This window comes from Mytilus galloprovincialis, chromosome 2, assembly GCF_965363235.1.
Source record: "Mytilus galloprovincialis chromosome 2, xbMytGall1.hap1.1, whole genome shotgun sequence".
NCBI lineage: Eukaryota > Metazoa > Mollusca > Bivalvia > Mytilida > Mytilidae > Mytilus > Mytilus galloprovincialis.
The window spans coordinates 22,596,844-22,617,158 of record NC_134839.1 but is presented as its reverse complement, the minus strand read 5'-3'; the positions used below and the strand labels follow the sequence as shown (position 1 = coordinate 22,617,158).

The 20,315-nt window shown below is 33.0% G+C and overlaps 2 protein-coding genes across 4 annotated transcripts; one reads left to right on the top strand and one right to left on the bottom strand.

Annotated features, from left to right (window-relative positions):
• The first annotated feature begins 1,243 nt into the window (after positions 1 to 1,243).
• On the top strand, positions 1,244 to 6,691 carry LOC143063155 (perlucin-like protein). The gene is made up of 5 exons (XM_076235140.1): positions 1,244 to 1,363; positions 3,211 to 3,296; positions 4,751 to 4,877; positions 5,474 to 5,681; positions 6,574 to 6,691. The coding sequence occupies exons 1-5, from the start codon at positions 1,330 to 1,332 to the stop codon at positions 6,605 to 6,607; spliced, it is 489 nt and encodes a 162-aa protein (XP_076091255.1). The 5' UTR covers positions 1,244 to 1,329; the 3' UTR covers positions 6,608 to 6,691.
• Positions 6,692 to 8,149: 1,458 nt separating this feature from the next.
• Positions 8,150 to 19,221, bottom strand: LOC143063153 (uncharacterized). 3 transcript variants are annotated; one of them, XM_076235134.1, is made up of 7 exons: positions 19,090 to 19,221; positions 17,545 to 17,939; positions 14,090 to 14,204; positions 12,561 to 12,910; positions 11,561 to 11,695; positions 9,446 to 9,682; positions 8,150 to 8,435 (listed from the first exon to the last, which is right to left on the bottom strand). In XM_076235134.1, the coding sequence occupies exons 2-7, from the start codon at positions 17,920 to 17,922 to the stop codon at positions 8,388 to 8,390; spliced, it is 1,263 nt and encodes a 420-aa protein (XP_076091249.1). In that variant the 5' UTR covers positions 17,923 to 17,939; positions 19,090 to 19,221; the 3' UTR covers positions 8,150 to 8,387. The 3 variants fall into 3 exon arrangements, with proteins under 3 accessions (XP_076091249.1, XP_076091250.1, XP_076091251.1); XM_076235135.1 differs by lacking the exon at positions 19,090 to 19,221 and adding an exon at positions 18,521 to 18,675; XM_076235136.1 differs by lacking the exon at positions 19,090 to 19,221 and adding an exon at positions 18,553 to 18,572.
• Between the last annotated feature and the right edge of the window lie 1,094 nt (positions 19,222 to 20,315).

The following is a 20,315-nucleotide window of genomic DNA, read 5'->3' as shown; positions in this document are numbered from 1 at the left end:
CTCTGCACGATTTTATATTATTTTTACGCACCCATATCGAATAATCGCCCCCAGCCCCGAAAAAATCCCTAAGTCTGTTATGATGTGAAATTATGCCAGCTAATTATTTGTCGTGATTTGATTGTCATCTAAGTGTACAACCAACAAATAAGCATTGATTTGAACACGTGTATGACATGTACAATAATATAATAGTTTACTTATATTTCAGTGACAGATCCATACGTATTGCGATCACTTGAGTTTTAAAAGAAAAGTTACGCCGAGATCGCTGCATACGCAAAATTTGCGAATTGCTTACTGGAAGATTATAGTATAACCTTGCATTAGTAACATAATTACTGCTTGAACTCATAAATAAATTTTGCTATTAAGGCACTTAATACAAATGGAAATTAGGAAATGAAAAATCAACTGTTTTCCTTATTTTTGCAACACAACAAGCACTGTTGATTAAGGGTTCCCCTTGTATCATACACATCTTTTGATACCCCTTTGTACTAATTTTATATTATCATCATTACAGTTTTAAAAATTAATTAAAATATATCAATGTTAATTTATCTTTAGCCATTTGTAAATGCATATCTTTTCTTTGTTGTGATGTAACACAATTGTTTCAGTTAAGGGTGAACGTTTGGTACCATAAAACGGTTTAAATTCGCTGCAATTGTTTGCACCAGTCCTAAGTTGGGAATCTGATGTTCAGTAATTGTCGTTTGTTAATATGGTTCATAAGCATTTCTCTTTTTTTTTTCTTTTTCATATAGTTAGATTCCTGGTTTTCCCGTTTAAATGGTTTAACACTAGTAATCTTTTGGGCCCTTAATAGCTTGTTGCACAGTGTGAGCCAAAATTTCGTGTTGAGACCGTACCTTGACCTATAATGGTTTATTTTTTATAATTTGTGACTTTGATGGAGAGTTGTCTAATAGGCATTCGTTCCTTGTTCATGTTATTTTTCTTTATCTATTTATGATAGAATTTGTTTTTTTGAAATAACAACTGTTTAATTAATAGCAAACATTTTTAACCCGATAAAATCCCGACACAATGAACCCAGACGTTGCAGCTTTCAACAAAGAGTACCAGAAATACCGAACTCCAAGGTAAATAAGTAAAACTGAAGCGATAATAAGGATGAAATTTTGGATGAAAACAGTTTCGAATGACTTTCTAGAATTTATGGAAGTATGTATCAAATTGTTCATGAACAGTCTAGTTTATCTAATCAATTATGCAATGACGATATTGTTGCAAAACCTGCATATATAAGACACGCAAGGTTGTCCAAACAAAGATAAGGAACTGGCAAACCAAAATATTGAAATGGACATTGGTGTTTTACTTTGCATAACCTTAGGTATGTTTACATTGTATATCTACAAAATAAAAGTATTAAATCTCTAACGTTATTGTGAAATATAAAAACAATATTCAGTCAAATATGTAATGATCATGTTAAATGTTTACTAGAATTTACTACGACATAAAAATATTGAGTCACATAGGTAATTATCAAAAAATATTTGATTAATAACAAAGTGATAAGTATTATTAAAATTGTTTTAAAATGAGTTTGTAAGTTTAATAAATTCTATACATCAAATTGATATTGCGCCATTTTTGGAATTTGCCAAAAGGGGTCATGTAACTAAAAAATAAATTTCAATATGAGCTCTATTCAAAAGCGATCCTCATGAATGAAAATTGTATAACCCCCTTTTCCATCCAGGATGGTAAGGTTGTCAAATATCAAATTAAAGTTCATTACGCGTTCATTTCTAATGTTTTTTTTGTCGTATAACAAACAAAAGGTCATACTGTGTATGTTTTAAAATGTCAAACTCCTGTCCCCCCAAATATTAGTTGGATAGGGTTATTAAGTTAAAACAATCTTTCAAAACAAAACTTTCTAGATGGTGGTGTTGTCGCATTTACAATTGACTTCTCATTAAGTCTACATTACAAATATCATACTACCGATCTAACAAATGTAGGTTGGTATATGAAAAAAGACGATATGGTATAATTGCAAATGAGACAACTTTCCACACGAGACCAAATGACACAGAAATGTACATCTATAGGTGACCGTACGGTCTCGAACAAAAACCAAAGTCCATTCAGGATATATAAAAGGCCTTGAAATGATAAATGTAAAACAGTTAAAACGAGAAAACCAACGGCCTAATTTATGTACAAAAATGATTAACTACTAGTAACACAAACATGTAACATTGCAACAATAAACCACTTTCGAGTTCATCCGTCACCGGAAAAAACTGGTTAATTAAGCGCGCCGTTGTGACGTCATTTTCCAGATAGACGGGTCGCCTGTATCCCTGCACTATCAACGTTCATCAAGCGTCTAAGTGATCGTTATTGTGCAGGATAAACTAGAAATAATTTTTGTTTCGTAGGTGCTCAGTGGTGGATCCAGGCGGAGGGTCCGGGGGTTGGAACCCCCATTTTTTTGGACGATCAATGCATTCAAATGGGAGCATATTGTTGAAACCACCCCCTTTTTTTCACTCTGGGTTGAGACCCCCCTTTTTTTATAAATGGCTGGATCCGCCACTGGTGCTTAAGCAAAATTCCCTAATGACAGCAGTGCTGATTGTCAATTATGAGAATTTAGCTTGCCAAATAAATCGTGAAATATAGTATTATAGTTTTCCAACCATTCGCTCAACATTGGAATGGAACTGACGATGCCCCTAAACGCACGAATGATGTTCACTAAAGCCAGAGTTTTTGACGGAAATGCATCGAACTCGAAGTTGTCTATTGACATGGAATGATTTAAAGGCTCCTTGATTTGGACAGGCATATACAGAATGTGGTGGGGTTAAACTTATTTGAAGGGGCCAGCCCTCCCATAACCTAGGACAGTGGTGAAATAGTTCAACATAAAAAATAAACACTATAAAAATCAGTAGAAAGAGGCGTTACTCGTCAGATAAATACAAATAGAAAAAATATCCTTCAAAAACACCGAGTGGACGTGACGATTACTTTGACATCGATCAATAAAAAGACACAAAGTACAAATCTGAGAGTACTCGCAGCTACTGATAGCTAGATGAAAGCCAATACCAAAACTGTTAAAAAAAACCATTCATCTAAGACTAAATCAATCAGTCATATTTTTTTTTCTTATTGTGGTTACTTTATAATTTTCGTACTGTGTTATATTAATTGTTGCAGGCCTAGTGTGTCCACCGGACTGGGAACACCATGATGACAACTGTTATTTCTTCAGTAACGATACCCTTCCATGGGATGTCGCACAGGTAAACTTATGAAAATTGAATCACTAGTATACGGAAACAACAAAATTGTTGTAGGGATTTTATATGGAAGGTTTTAACACAAAAAAAAAAGTTTAAGCTTTAAATGTTGATTGCTTGCAAGATACCTTGTAAGGGTTCTTAACGTGCAAACAGCGTGGCAATCTCTTTTCACGAGGCATAGGATTAAACGTTCCGATTCTGACCGGACGTTACTGCAAACTTGAACATCAAGTACAGCAAAATGGACACCAAAAGGTTAGAAAAGAAATACATACGAGTAAAACAATATTCATTCCATAATGTAATCTATAAAATGTGCATTAAGACTGTTATCTTTGAAGCTTTTTTTCAAACATTGGTTGAATACAACTACTGGTGGACGTTCCGAATGATACGGAATACACATTTTTTTGACTAGACATTTCCTGTTAATTGCAAGTAATGAAATGTTAAATTCATTTGGAGCACAAGATATTTGTACCACAGAAAACGAGGAATATAGGTTGATTTAGCACATTTTGTTTTTAATCTTATGTAGAGTAAACGCTCGTCTGACGTACGGAGCTTGTGCATGACTTTAATGTGCCTGTCTATACAACATGTCACAATTCTTTTTGAGAGGATAAAATATGAACCATTGTATAAATTTACATTTAAACAAAAGCTTTACTGTTAACGCATTTTTAATTATTTTAATATCTGTATAACCTCACTTAATTCATCTGATTTGACACGTCTTCAATGAGCTTTCATTGCAGTAATTCAATATGTAGTTATTTTGTAAATAGAATGTTAGTAAGTATTGAATACTTGTTTGCCGATTCTAATCAAGTCAAGTTTTTGAAGTTATATAAAGGTTATTAACAGAGATAGGGCAAATTTTATTGCTTTCCTTTGCATGTCAAAATCCAGAAGCTTTTAAGACATTGATGAATATTAACATTACTTTTCTTTACGGTGATTTGAGCCTTGGCTCACACCAAACAGCAAGCTATAAAGGCCCATAATGACTGTTATAAAACAATTCAAACAGGAATATCAACGGCCTATACTATTAAAAAAAGAAACAAAAAACACTCATGAACCACATCAACAAACAACACACCCTGAACAACCGGCTTCTGAATTAGAACATGTGCAAACAAATCCAGCGGGTTTACACTTTTGACCTCCAGTACAATTTTAATTTGATAACAAAAGCCATTTCATTTGCAATAAATTTCCGGTTTTGAATCATCTTGTCGAATTCAAATTTTGAACGATGATAATAAAAAAAACCTTATCTGGCACTGGTTCCCCAAAAAAAGAAGAATAGAAACGTTCACACTGCATGCGAACGTCAGAATATTATTGAAATACCTTTTGAAGACAGTCCTGGTATGAAATATTCAGGGCGAATTGACCTTGACTCATTTAGTTCGAACATTTAAATAAATATATTTCATTGTGTTTAGAACTATTGTCAAGAATCTGGAGGTTACTTGGCTGAATTAACAACCACAGATGAAAACAATTACATAGAACAGATGTCGAAACACTACTATCATCCAAACAGTACAACACAAGGGGATTACATATATGGTAAAATATAGTTTATACATGTGCACGTTTGGAAAGGAGAAAAACAAAATTGGAGAAAATATTGTGCAGCAACTACGTTATTCAACGTTTTTCTACCAAATAAAAAATACAAATTTAAGAACTGAAATTTAAATAGTTCTATGCATGTAGTTAGTGCAATTCAGTTTTACAATAAAGAGATCCTTGATTTGTTCAATCCGGTCATTGAGCGCAATGCAAATGCTGGGGTATCACCAGCCAAGAAGTGAGCACTACTATGTTGACTTTAGTTATTATTGATATGTTCATAATTATAAAATGTAGATTTTTTTTAAATACTAATGCTTGTCTACATCAGGACTAGATTACCTAAGTTGTATTTGGAAAAACTTGTATGAATTTTTGGTCCTCAATGCTCTTCAACTTCGTACTGTATTTGGCCTTTTTGGCATTTGTTTTTATTCGAGCGTCACTGATGAGTTTTTTGTAGCGGACACCAAAATTTCCATCCTGGTATCTATGATGAGTTTATTAAGTTCTATTTCCACCCAATCCCTATGTTGATAATCGATTGTCGGATACAGATAACTGTTAAATACATTTCTCTTCCAATAAAGGATACTGGACCGGAGGGGTGAAAAACCGGACCGATGGCAATTGGTATTGGAACGGCAGTGGTCAAAAGATCACATTATTTAACTGGGCTAAACCTGAACCAAATGACCTTGCCCGAAAAGAAAACTGCATCCATATAAACTCTAATGAAGGGTTCAAATGGAATGATTATGTGTGTACACAGAATGAGTATTTCATTTGCGAGAAAGGGTAAGATAAGAGTATATATGATTATTTGATGCTTGATTTTAAACCCAACGAAAAAATCGTTATGAGAAAAATAAACCAACATCTATGAACTTCAGATGTTACAATCGACGCCTCCTAAAATTCATTTTATCTTAAGAATATATTAGGAAATGAAAAATTATATTATAATTATTATGTATTATTACAATTAACCAATAACACTTGAATTGATATGTTATTATTGCCTCAAACTTATTTCACAAAACATTTCTTTTTAATATTTTATGAAATCTGTTGATTGAAATAGTTGCAGAAAGGGTTCCATAAATAAAGGCAACAGTAGTATACCGCTGTTCAAAACTCATAAATCTATGGACAAAAAACAAAATCGGGGTAACAAACTATTATTAATCCATATTATTAATCGGTTTGAAATAAAGCTGGATAAAGTCGTTATTGATGCCACAATTAATAAATTAATACACTTGAGGAAAAAACAAAAAACTCACAAGTGACGCTCGAATCAAAACAGTTCGAAGGCCGCACCAAATATGACCATCCATTAATAGCCAAAATTATCAAAAGCAAATAGGCCCTATAATGCTTAGGAAATCTATACATGGGTTAGTCGCAATTAAACATTTCATAAAAAAAATTAATACAGAAAAACATTCTTTACAAAAAATTGTCACTTAAAACGTTAATTATATTGATGATATTGCTTTTATCTTTGACGCCGTGTCGACAAGAGGATTGGATTTAAATCTATGATTTATATTCAATTTAATGCACGGTGTATATGAACAATCAAAAATCGTTAAAAAAAAAATTTAAAAACCACACGGTGTAGCAAATATAAAAGTTCACCACACATATATTCATGAACTACAACACTTTTCATTTCTTTTTTCAGACAAGCACGTTACTGCCCAGAAGTAGTAGGATAAATGGATACTATTGCAAAAACTGTAGTCTTGTACCTTTTTTTTCTTTTTTTTTAAAGTATTGAGATTAAAGATGTATTCACGATATTGAATTTTCTATTAATACTTTTTGAAATATGTATTAAGGACCATTTAGCACAACTGTCGGAAACAAATTAAATGTTATGTTATGTCTGAAGTCACAGTCCTTGACTACAATTTGCCCAGTATTCCGCGAATTGAAACAGTTATGATAACACACAGATAACATATTGTCTATCTTTATTCAAACATTGACATCCTTTTATGCTCGGCTCTTTCAATCTACAAAACCGATTCGCTACACAACCTATTCGGAGAATTTGCGTTTAAATATGGAATCAAGTGTAAATCATTTAATGAATAATGAGCACATAATAGGAGATTCTGAAATTAAACGTATGAACGTAAAGTAACTTCTTAAAACATGTTGAAGTTATTAAAGTCAAGCAAAGTTTATAGGTTTCGTGCCATTTCATTTGTTACGGCATATCTTCCCTTGATAACTAGATACTAGGCCAGACGAAGACGGTTGAGCTAGTGAAGAATCCGTTAATGCGCTGGATTGTAACAGAGGTCCCGAATTAAAATCCCATAGGAGAAAATGTGATTTTCTAGTGAGAATCACGTTCACATGTTACATTTTGCGCCCATCTAAAATACGCACGGTGTATACAAGGAATTTCCAGAATATATTTGTAGCCAGAAAATGTGTTGTGCTAGTCATTTGAATCTTGCAATAAAATATGTGTGACAGGACTACTCCTCCTTAGTATTAAGCAATAAGCGGTTTATATAATTAAATACGTGTTTACCTAGGTCTCCGTCGGTTAGAGTGCTGACTAGTAAAAGTGAACCAGGGATAGAGTCGGTACGAGATAATTTGATTTTCTAATAATAAGCAATAAATTACCTTTTATATGTACATAGTTATATTATAATACTATTGTGATTTTTATTGTTATTAAATACATCAATAATCATTATTGCAAACCTAATCTTGAACTATATCCTTTTTTTCAATTTAGAAATTTACTTGTGACGTCACGTGATGTAGTTATTTTAGTGTTATATTTATCATTGCCATTAAAGCTGGTGGTTTGGCTTGTATAAAGTCAGGAAAATAGATAATTGTTATATTTTAGTTCGTTTCTGAGTGTGTTGCATTGTCGTTTGGATTTATGTTGCATTTTAGTGTTTCTGTTGTTTCGTTGATTTCCTCTTATATTTGATGCGTCTCCCTCAGTTTTAGTTTGTAAACTGGATTTGTTTTTCTCTCAATCGATTTATGACTGTAGAACAGCGGTATACTACAGTAGCCTTTATTTATAGGTAATCACCATACAAAAATAATAAATGAAAATACAAACGACATGCGAATAACATATACGTACAAAACAGAAGAAGATGTTTTTATCTTTTATGTGATAGCTAGCCTACATGGGCATCAGTATAATTGGACTAGAAAATAACATTAGAATATTATATGACGTAACCAACAATAAGAATACAATTAAACGAAAAACGATAGATGTGGTATTGGTTTTTACTTTCATTTTAAATCACTTTCTAAAAGCAAAATATGCAAACTTTCCGAAGAAAATAAGTTTTGAGTGCTAAAGCTTCACAAAGTGAGTATTGACAGTTTCGGATTGTATATTAATTTTAACAAGAAAAAAAGGAAGTTGCGAAAAAAAGGAATAAAGTGCATAATACATAATCCAAGAACAACCAAAGAATGATAAATAATAACAAATATTATTCATTAATTTGTTTTGATATTCCCTCTGCAAACCGGACACACAGCTTGACTCTGAAAATAAAAATATATATATATTCTTAAAAAGAAGTTCAAAAGTTAATGCCGGAAATTTTAATTCAAAATAATTTAAGGAATTGTAAGTAAAGTAAATGCGAAGTAATCAAATTGTTAGTTTAGTTAACAAAGGGAATTGTAAGCTAAATTTTCAACAGAGGTAAGTTAAGTCAAGACATGAAACTGGCAGTTCATACAGGGAATTGTAAGTTTAGTTAATACAAGGAATTATAATTCAAGTTTTCACAGCTAATATATGCACCTCCTTAGTCAATATACATTATTACATATACAATTGTAACTTTTGACCAAACATATAATTCTGCATTCTCTAAAATTACAACCAATCTGATGTAGCCGTAGACATCGACTTTTTCTTTTTAACCAACGAGAAGTTCTTAAACTACTTGCAAGATAACTCTTTCAAAATATTACCAGGATCAATAATTAAAAAGAAGATAGACGAGAAGACACGAATATCCGCCAAAAAATTACAGATTTGAAAAGTGAAGATTGAGCAACATGCCCCTGAAAGGGTAGGCAGTTCCTATTCTATAAAGAGCACAAGTCGACATGTGTTGCTCATAAAATGTTGACCTCCAGTGAAAATGCATTAATGAGGAAAAAGAAAAAAGAAACAAAAATCCTAGCGACAAGGAAAAAGAGGAAGTCCATAGAAACTGACGGAACGAGTGAAAAACAACTGTCGTATATTCGTATAATTGACCAAGTACATATCGTAGCTAATACGTATCAGTAAGGTAAAATATAATGTACACTAGAACTCATATAAATATTTGCTGCATGTTGCTACATAAGAATAAAAATAAATCATCTCTTATCATATATTTTTGCGAACAAACATGTCGTATACTGTTGATTAAGAGTTTAATCTCCTTATATGAAGAAATGAAGGTCTGTACATTTTGTGTTAGTGCTGTGATTTTTTTGTTGCTATTTTTAGAATTACTGTTTAAAACTTTTAAGACAAATCAAAGTTTTCTCACCTTTAACCATTTATCTATGCATGTTTTATGATAAGAATGAAAACACGGCAACGTTTTTATACTTTCTCCATCTTTGTATTCATTAAGGCATATACTACATGAATTTTTATCACTTTTATAAGTTTTATTTAGCCCTGGTGTAGATTTGAATTTGTGACAAGGTATTCGTCCTATTTGTTCTCCCGTCAGTCCTTTACTACGCACATCGCCGTTTCTTTCTTGTAATTCCCATAAGGCCTGTAAATATCAATTTAAAAATAATATTATTTAAGACTTCAAAAATTAAGCTTCTTCATCCCGTATGTGATTGGCTTGGACAAACACTGGGCAGATAAACTTAATTCGAAAGTATAAAAAAGCTGGTACTACAGATTCTTTTTAAGGCTGGTTTTCTACCAATCCATTTATTTATCCTCTTCAATGCAAATAATTGTGTCTTTGTCAAATTAATTTGTTTTTAGTTCATTCTTCAACTCAGTTGTGTTGTATGTCTGTGCTGTATGTGTACACTGATTTGGTTACTGGATCCAAACTATTGTCACATTAACCAATAATGTCTGTTTGGGTTGTACACCCAATGTTGTCAATATAACTGAACTATGAACAACTGCAACACAATTGGAAGGTTTAGATAGCTAGAAATCCAGGTTTAATCCACTGTTTACTTCGAAAACACATGTACCGAATCAGGAATATGAAAGTGTATTTCCATTTATTCCGTTGGTTGTTAGAGTCTAACGTTTGTTTTTCAGGTTTTGTGGACTTTCGCTTTTTGAATTCACATTGGAGGTCACTATTTTTTTTATACTTTTTTTCTTGTCTAGAAAAATCATTTATCGGGTTCTTACATATGAAAGCAAAGTCCTTAAACAAAAAGTGTGTAATTATATATACAACTAGAACACACCCGTGATATCGCGGGTCCGTGACTGAACCAAAGTATATAACTATGCGCAAGCCTTATTTTAGTATTAGTATTGTTATCTGATAAAGTCATGCCGATTATAAGATACACAGTTTTCTCTGCTATCAAATCTTTCTGTTTGAATCCGTCGAACTGGAACTTATCAATTATTAATAATAATATTAAATATTTAGAAAACAAAAGCTCCTGGAATGGAGTATATTTTAATCAACAGCATTGTCCTATATGAGTTATGAATAAAGTTGAATTCTTTGATTCGCTGTTTTACGTCATATCCGCTAACAAATTGAAAACTGTACCTATACGCCTTATTTTTAGTCACAGATTTTTAGTATTCGTATTGTTATCTTAGAAAGTCTTACTGCTTAAAATACTACAATAGGTAACAATTTGACAATTTAGTAGTGTCAACCCTGTGATTATGACCCGTGTATATAGCATATCAATCCTGAATACACCGTTTGGTGGTGCGCCTGTAAGATGCGGAACGTACAGATAAGGTAATAGGTAACAGGTGAATATATTATTGGTATCGGTATCGGACTCGACCCGGAACTTCTTAAATATTGGCAATATTAATTACGTGGAAAACAAAAGGGCCTGGAGTGGTGTAATTTTTAATCTACACCTTTGTACTATATTAGTTATATATAAAGTTGAATTCTTTGATTCGTCGTTTTTACGTGATGACGGCTGACAAATTGGACCTCGTTAATTTAGTATTATAGATGTACGTGTTAAGATTTGTGTTTAAGAGAAACACTACACCAACCTTTGTGTAGGCATGTCATACAGCTACAAAAAAACTAAGCCCTCAGTGAGTGGATAAGCTCTGCTTCGTTTGACTACTACATCTGCAGTATCCAGGGAAATGGTAAATACAACTAGCAGTTTTATAACCATTATTATAAATAGAACTGTGTAATAATTAAAAGATACGGATTGTGCATAGAACTTTAACACAAATCTTTGGAGTATTGGAGAGATATCTACGTTGTTTAAATGTATATCAAAGTTATATGTTAAAGAATTCTGTGTAAGTCAAAAATATGACAGTTGTTATCCATTCGTTTGATGTGTTTGAGCTTTTTATTTCGCTATTTGATAAGGGACTTTCCGTTTTAAATTTTCCTCAGGGTTCGGTATTTGTGTGATTTTACTTATCCTACAAATCTGTTGCAAGTATTTACCTCATAATCATCAACATCTATATCATCACTCCTAAAATGACTCCTGTTATCACGGTTCTGAATGGGATTCCTGTGATAACCACCAAAGTCCATTAACCTTGCTCTAAATCCTCCAGAAGGTAGTAGATTGTGTGACTATAATAAAAACACGTACATCTTTAAAATCAATGATTTGTTGCCCTTCATGGCTAGGTATTCGGCTACATATTTTGTCATTTTTGTGGTTCTATCAGCTCTCTAAGCTCTTTTTTAAGTTATGTCTTTCCATTAGTATTATTAATTGAGTAACAACAATACTCAAAATTTTATTTACTTCGCGTTTTGTCTGTAGACTGGGTTTTGAATTTCCTACTAAAGAAACTCGTCGTAGATACTAGTATACCAGGATTAAAATTTTGTACGCCAGATGCACGTTTCGATTACAAAGTTCGAAACTTAAATAAAGTATGTCGTAAGCAAAATAATTATAAATCTTTCGAAAGATTTGTCCATGCTTTTCATTGAACATACTAGTAGTCAAAATCACTAAAATAAACAATAAAGAATTGTGGTATGATTTTAAAAGAAACAACTATCCACAAGAAACCAAATGTTAAGGATGTAAGCCTTAATAATTATGTCATTTTATGGCTTTCAGCAATGAGCAAAACGAAAAACCGTATAAAAACCTATAAAAGGTCCTAGAATGATAAAAATGTGACACAATGTAAAATAGATTACCTACGGCTTAATTTATACTTATAAACGAAAAAAATAAATATGAAAGACTTCACCAAAGATAACCACTGACTGCCGACAGGCGCGTTCATATGTTTCGGGGTTAAACATCGTTGTCGGCGCTCACCCCTTCCCTAAAATTGGAGAGTAGAAAAAATAACAGCATCAACTATAGGCATCAGTTTGAAAAAGCTTGTCTTTATGTTTAAGACATCTAACAACTTTTTGAACACTTGTATGTTTCAATCATTAAGCTTAGTCTCCCTGACCTATATATACATACATTTCTCTGATTTGGGGGTTGCACTATGTCGTGTTGCTGTTCTTGGTTGAAATCCGGCATACTATCTATATTTGCTCCAAACCGAAACATGCCCGGCAAAGGCTGTATATCCTGTCTATGACCGTTTTCATCTGCCTGAATATTCCTTTGGAATCGGTTTTGTTCCGGTCCTCTTCTGTTAGGTTGCAGTCTAGGTCTTAGTTGGGGAAGTATTGAGGGCTCTACATTTTGTCTCTGGTCGTATTCGTCTGCCCGAATATTCCTGTGGAATGGGTTTTGGTCCGGCCCTCTTCTATGGTGTTGCAGTCTAGGTCTTGGTTGGGGAAGTATGGAGGGCTCTCCGTCTATTTCTATAAGGGAATAAAATAAAATTTGGGGTGATATTCTTACAAAATGCGCTAAACGTTTCATATTTATAATAATTGACCAACACATTATATATCATGTATGGCTTTAACTCATGTCTAGAAGTTGTACATGTATTCCCTTCCACTTTACTTAAGACTGATATGTGACGCCATTTACGTTTACATGTAGGTCAAAAGTTGGAGGAAATATTAAAATCAAATAACCAGCAATATAATACTAACGTATTGTTATGCGTTTACTTTTCTACATTGGTTAGAGGTATAGGGGGGAGGGTTGAGATCTCACAAACATGTTTAACCCCGCCGCATTTTTGCGCCTGTCCCAAGTCAGGAGCCTCTGGCCTTTGTTAGTCTTGTATTATTTTAATTTTAGTTTCTTGTGTACAATTTGGAAATTAGTATGGCGTTCATTATCACTGGACTAGTATATATTTGTTTAGGGGCCAGCTGAGGGACGCCTCCGGGTGCGGGAATTTCTCGCTAAATTGAAGACCTGTTGGTGACCCTCTGCTGTTGTTTTTTATTTGGTCGGGTTGTTGTCTCTTTGACACATTCCCCATTTCCATTCTCAATTTTAACAAAGGCGAGTGGAAATTAAGCTTACTCTTCGAGAGATCTCAAAATATCGGTCCTACTGGAAAGTTTGGCATAAATAATATCATAAAGCATTTTCGTTCAGTTTCCCTTTTTTTCGAGATCCGCCACTCCCTATATATCAATTTGTTTTACAATCCATATACCACAATCCCACCTCCCAAAAGCGTACCATCCCTTCTTATATTGTTTTCGAATGTCAAAAAAAAAATATTTCTTGGCATCAGAATCTGAGGTTTGTTTTGTCTTGTTAGTAACTTCCTAAATGGTTCAGTAACGTTGTCTAATCTTTATTTTTGTGCATTTGGTGTTTTGTTGGATGTTTTTTCTGTGTTCATAATTGCTTTGTTTACTCCTTTGCTTTCTAATTCGAACTGCATCTATGCTTTCTAGTTTTAACTTCGATGAGTATGCGAGAATAGTTGTAGATATAATTACTTAATCATATTGTGTCCTTCTTCGACTTTTTCTTGTCTACTTTGGACAACTTTAGTTTTGGTTTGCTGACAAATCTTTTTAACAATATTCACAAAGTGATGTAATATCTTTTTCTGTATCAAATTATACCTGTATCATCTGAACTGCTGTCTATTAATTCGCCGTGACCGAACATATGTAACTCTGGACTGGATGGAAGTGTTCCCATCATAGATGGCCCACGAACTGATCTACTGAAATTCATCTGTTGAAAAAAAAAACATTATTCAATTATCACCATTTACATCTAATTTGAAATATGAAATGGAACTAAACTAAACCGAATCACATATCGGCCCTCAAGATTTATACGGATTCAAAAGCTGTTCGGATTCCATTGATTAATGTATTACTGAATACTTAGTTTAGTCTGTTTGACAGGTTTCTTGTTTTGATAGGGGTCGGTTCTAACATATTTCAATTAAAGATAATGCTTGGTTTATACATGTTTCCTGTTAGATAGGGCTCGGGTTAGATAGATTTCCGTTTTAGACAAGGTTCAGTTTAAACATATTAGGATAGTGCTCACTTCATATAATTCGTTGTCCACTTAAAGAGGTTAACCTTACTTTTGTCGGAATATGTTTATTGTATGAGACAGCTCTAATTTTGGTTTTAATGAAACTCTTAAAAGGAGTATCAATTCGTTCCTGTGTAATTATTTCAATACAGACATAGATAAAGGCAGTCGAATTTTAATAATCAAAGTGTCTAAATAATATTCTTTGAGAAATGTTCTCTTGTTAACTCGAAATTTTTATTAGACCAACCCTCTGCTGTCGAAAACAATTTTAACGACACACTGCAAATCACACACTTGTTGTTAAATTTCTGATCATATGCATCTAGTATCAAAATTAATGTAATTTCATACTAGTATCTGAAAGACAGTATACATAAGTCAAATTCCCATGAAAGGTTGGTTTCGAGGTTCTCACTTATCACGATTTTAGATATAAGAATATAGTAACGAATAATTTACATACAGAAGTAATCATTTCATGTTGGCGGACCAAAAAGTACACATAATTATTGTGTCTTTAATCATTGTTTACACTTATAAAAATCAAAGATCCAATGCAGAGAAATGGCAATATTCAATAAAAAAAAAATGAAAACGATAAATGGAATTACCAAAAACATTAAAAAGTTCAACAGACCTCACCAGTGAATCAAATGTATCAGACTTATAATTTGATACGCCAGACGTGTGTTTCGTCTACATAAGACCCATCAGTGACGCTCACATCGAAATAGTTAGAAAGCCAAACAAGTATAAAGTTGAAGAGCATTGTGGACCCAAAACTCCCAAAAGTTATGCCAAATACAGCTAAGGTGGTCTATGCCTGGGATAAGAAAATCCTCAGTATTTCGAATTATTCATACTTTTATTCGCATTAAATTATAACCAGATGCTCCGCAGGGGGCAGCTTTAAACGACCAAAGAGGTCGAACCCTAAACAGTTGGGGCAAGTATGGACACAACATTTAAGCTTGATACAGCTCTGAATTTGGATTGTGATTAAATAGTTGACACAACATAGGTTTCTGACACAGAATGAATGTGGTCTAAGAACTTAAACTTAAAAGCTTACAAATTTTAAATTGGACATTTACATATTATGGTCCAATATCCAAAATCTAAATACATTGTTAGATTCAGCATATCACAGAACTCCAAGAATTCAATTTTTGATGAAATCAAATAATGTTCAATTTTAGACCCTTTAGACCTCAATGTGGACCAATTTGATAACCGGGCCCAAATATTAAAAATCTAAATACATGGTTAGATTCAGCATATTGAAGAACCCCATATATACATTTTTTGCTGAAATCAAACAAGTTAAATTTTGGACCCCAATTTGGACCAACTTAAAAACTGGGCCCATAATCAAAAATCTAAGTTCATGTTTAGATTCAGCATATCAAAGAACCCCAAAAATTCATTTTTAGTTAAAATCAAACTAAGTTTAATTTTGGACCCTTTGGACCTTAATGTAAAACCATTTGAAAACAGGACCACAAATTAAGAATCTAAATACACGGTTAGATTTGGCATATATCAAAGAACCCACATAATTCTTTTTTTTTATGAAATCAAATAAAGTTTAATTTTGGACCCTTTTGGCCCCCAATTCCTAAACTGTTGGGACCAAAACGCCCCAAATCAATCACAACCTTCCTTTTGTGGTCATAAACCTTGTGTTAAAATTTCATAGATTTCTATTTACTTATACTAAAGTTATTGTGCAAAAAACAAGAAAAATGCTTATTTGGGACCTTTTTTGGCCCCTAATTCCTAAACTGTTGGGATCAAAACACCCAAAATCAATCCCAACCTTCCTTTTGTGGTCATAAACCTTATTTTAAAATTTCATAGATATCTGTTTACTTATTCTAAAGTTATTGTGCAAAAACCAAGAAAAATGCTTATTTGGGCCCTTTTTAGCCCCTAATTCCTAAGCTATTGGGACCAAAACTCCAAAAATCAATCCCTCCCTTCCTTTTATAGTCATAAACCTTGTGTTTAAATTTCATAGATTTCTATTTACTTATACTAAAGTTATAGTGCGAAAACCAAATGTCTTCGGACGACGACGACGACGACGCCAACGTCATACCAGTATACGACCAAAACATTTTCAATTTTTGTGGTCGTATAAAAATGACCATATAATTGATATTCATGTCAACACCGAAGCGCTGACTTCTGGGTTCGTGATACCCTCGGGAACGAAGCGTCCACCAGCGGCCTCCACCAGCAGTCGACCAAGTGGTGTAAATAGATATCAGAGGTATCAGGCTTATAATTTGATACACCAGACGTGTAAAAAACTACTCCAATGACCAAGATTTACAAGCAAAACAAACAATTACAGGGGCAAACATGGTAAAGATAGCATGACTTGGAATAGACTCAAAATGTGGGAGGGTTAAACAAGTTTCCCCTATGTCCCTCCTCCATCCCGTTTTGCTTATTTGAACCGCATGCCATAAAAATAATACATGAAGCGATTAAATAAAACGTTCCAAGCCCAGCTATCACTAAACTGGCCATCAGTAATAAAAGGTTGCATGAACTAGTGAGAGGCGAGTAAGCATTTCAAAATCGTCAGACCATTGAAAGAAATACCATTTCAACTGAATTGGTAACTCAACCCTGTAGCTATTTCTGTTGAACAATGTGAGAATCTTCCCGACATTCATGTGTATACATTTTAATGTTTTTAAATTCCTAGTTATGACATTAGAATAGAATTTAGGGTGTGAAATAACAAATGCAAGGATAAGTTTTCCGACAAGTATCTGTTCTAATTATAAAATTTCTCATTTATTTTCAAGATCGATTGTATATAAGATATCAAAGTGTTAGAGTCTAAATTTTAAATTTCTATTAAAAAAGACTTAAAAGTGAAAGTAGTAGCAACGGATACAGTTCAATGAAAATATACTTTTCCTGCGTCAACCTGTGTATATCTCTAGCATACGTCACAATTTCTGTAATACAATGAAGTAGTAAGTGCTCAATTTAACTGTTTTACCTGATTACTTGGCCTTGGTCTATGCATGCCTTGTAATGCCTCATTTAGTTGGGGAACTCGTCCATCCTCATTTCGCCTTTGCCATCCATTCCCGTCACCTCCTGCTAATCTTTGGGCAACCTCTGCATCGTGAAGCTCTTGCTCGAGATGTTCTTGTTCTTGTAACTGCAATGCAATAACTGCACTGTGGTCGTCGTCAATAATTGGAGGTAGCGGTGTCTGGACTTCTCTTTTTTGAAGTCTTAATGCCAAAGCAGCATCAGGATTTCTCCTAATACTTTCGGTTAAAGGTCTCTGGGCAGCTTCAAATGCAGATGCAGCAATTTCATTCTGAAGAACTCGTTTTGCAAAATCATCATTGACATGATTAAAGGCCATTAGATCAATGCATCATTCTACAATAAAATGTAATGAATCTAGTCTTTATTGAAATAGTAAGTTTATTTTCCTATTTGTTAAACATCTCTTTATATCACATTTGTAGCGAAACACGTTAAAAAGTTTTCTCATTTTGATTGATGTACTGTGTGAATATGTTAAACATACCAGAAAGTATTTCTATAGAAATATGTCATCTTCTGTCGATTATTATTGAACCATAGCAATATTCAATGACAAATGAAAGAGACAAATGGAATTACCAAATATATTAATAAACAGTACAATAGAACACACCAACCACTAACGAAAAACTCCAAATACAGGGACAAATCAATAGTTGGTAGAAAATAAGAACAGATGGATATCTCTACTGTTTATTGTAACACAGTTAGTTGTATTGCGCATTTATTAGTTACAAATAAAAAAAATACGTACTAAGAAATTATAGCAAAAATTTGAAGTGCATATTTCTAGGCATATTTATATACATTTTTTTTAAATCACACGAATTACGTACATCTGACAAACTAGAAAAAAACAACAGACACATGAAAGAAATAAAATAAGATGAAATAAAAAATTAAATCAAACTTACGAATAAATAAAATAATTGTCAAATTCTCTTGCCTGACGACAATTTATATCGTATGATATCACTTGCTGAGATTGCTTGTGTGCGAATGTGTATTCAAAACGACAATATTTCCCCCTCTTTTGTTGAAGTTACATTTTGTAATTTTCTAATCGAAACTAAAACATGTGAAAGTTCAAACAGTTGTTGCTGTAAACAGAATATTCTAGAAGAGTTCTATCGAATTATCCAAAAATCCAATACTAACAAGAAGTGACAAAGTTACTTTCGTTTCTACCTGAATATAGGAATGAGGTCATCGAAAGATGTTTTATCTCGATTTTGTAGTGCTTATTTATTACAGTTTTCAGATCTTCTCATGGTGATATTAAGAAAACAATTTATCACGATATATGTGAAACCTTCAGATTAATGTCATTTATTAAAATGTTAACCTTAATATATTTCATATTATTTAATCGACAAAAAAATCTACTTTCAACCATACGTCGAACTTTAATTATCATAGACTAGTTCAGGTTAAAAATCAAGTTGTTTTGATCACACAATTTGTAAATCCACAGATGACTTACCCATGTTCGTGGAATATTGAAGGAAAGTCTGAGTAAATAGTGGCTGACTACACAGTTCCGGTGTTAATAAGAACGTGTATTTAATTTCCTTGTTATTGTATGTTTACTAGTATACATATCTATAAATAAAACATTTCACAATGATGTGTCGGTATTATCATACTTTATAATCTGTAATTATGTTATTCATAAATTCAGGAATCCATTGACAAATTCCAGGAAATGTTAATCGATTTTGACTCTATTTTTCTTTATAATGATCTATAATATCATGAATATATATAAAACAGTTTTGCAAGTTCATGAAGTTTGGGGTAATTGGTGTGTAAGTAATCTGGTCTAAAATATACTACATTTTGGCTAAATTTTATGTAAATGTAAATTTTCATGTTAAGTATAATACATATATCTTTTTTTATATATAAAATTGAGAATGGAAATGGGGAATGTGTCAAAGAGACAACAACCCGCCCAAATAAAAAAACAACAGCAGAGGGTCACCAACAGGTCTTCAATGTAGCGAGAAATTCCCGCACCCGGAGGCGTCCTTCAGCTGGCCCCTAAACAAATATATACTAGTCCAGTGATAATGAACGCCATACTAATTTCCAAATTGTACACAAGAAACTAAAATTAAAATAATACAAGACTAACAAAGGCCAGAGGCTCCTGACTTGGGACAGGCGCAAAAATGCGGCGGGGTTAAACATGTTTGTGAGATCTCAACCCTCCCCCTATACCTCTAACCAATGTAGTAAAGTAAACGCATAACAATACGCACATTAAAATTCAGTTCAAGAGAAATCCGAGTCTGATGTCAGAAGATGTAACCAAAGAAAATAAACAAAATGACAATAATACATAAATAACAACAGACTACTAGCAGTTAACTGACATGCCAGCTCCAGATGCTTATATTCTATTTGTAATAAATGGCATTCTAATTATAACATTTTCTTGTTTTATAAATGTACCAATAATCAGTTTGCCAGACAGTGTTTTCAAAGCCGGTATATACAAATTTAGATATACCAAGAATTTGTATAGTTACTATACAAATACTTGCATGGATATACCTACCCTGTTTGAAAATATATGTAAATGTGTACATATTTTTTATTTTTGCACAATTTTTTTTATTGATCATTGCACTAATAATTAAGTGTCTGTTTGCGATGAGCCGACGCCAGCATATATAGTCATCAATGTGTTAATGAATCGTCGTC

Coding starts and splice junctions, on each gene's coding strand:
- LOC143063155 (XM_076235140.1), top strand. CDS start 1,330: ATGGACATTGGTGTTTTACTTTGCATAACCTTAG. Junction 3,297..4,750: donor TTCCATGGGATGTCGCACAG/GTAAACTTATGA, acceptor CATTGTGTTTAG/AACTATTGTCAAGAATCTGG. Junction 5,682..6,573: donor TATTTCATTTGCGAGAAAGG/GTAAGATAAGAG, acceptor TTCTTTTTTCAG/ACAAGCACGTTACTGCCCAG.
- LOC143063153 (XM_076235134.1), bottom strand. CDS start 17,922: ATGGCCTTTAATCATGTCAATGATGATTTTGCAAAACGAGTTCTTCAG. Junction 12,911..14,089: donor CAGCAGTTCAGATGATACAG/GTATAATTTGAT, acceptor ATTCCCTTATAG/AAATAGACGGAGAGCCCTCC. Junction 11,696..12,560: donor AACCCCCAAATCAGAGAAAT/GTATGTATATAT, acceptor TTTTTATTATAG/TCACACAATCTACTACCTTC.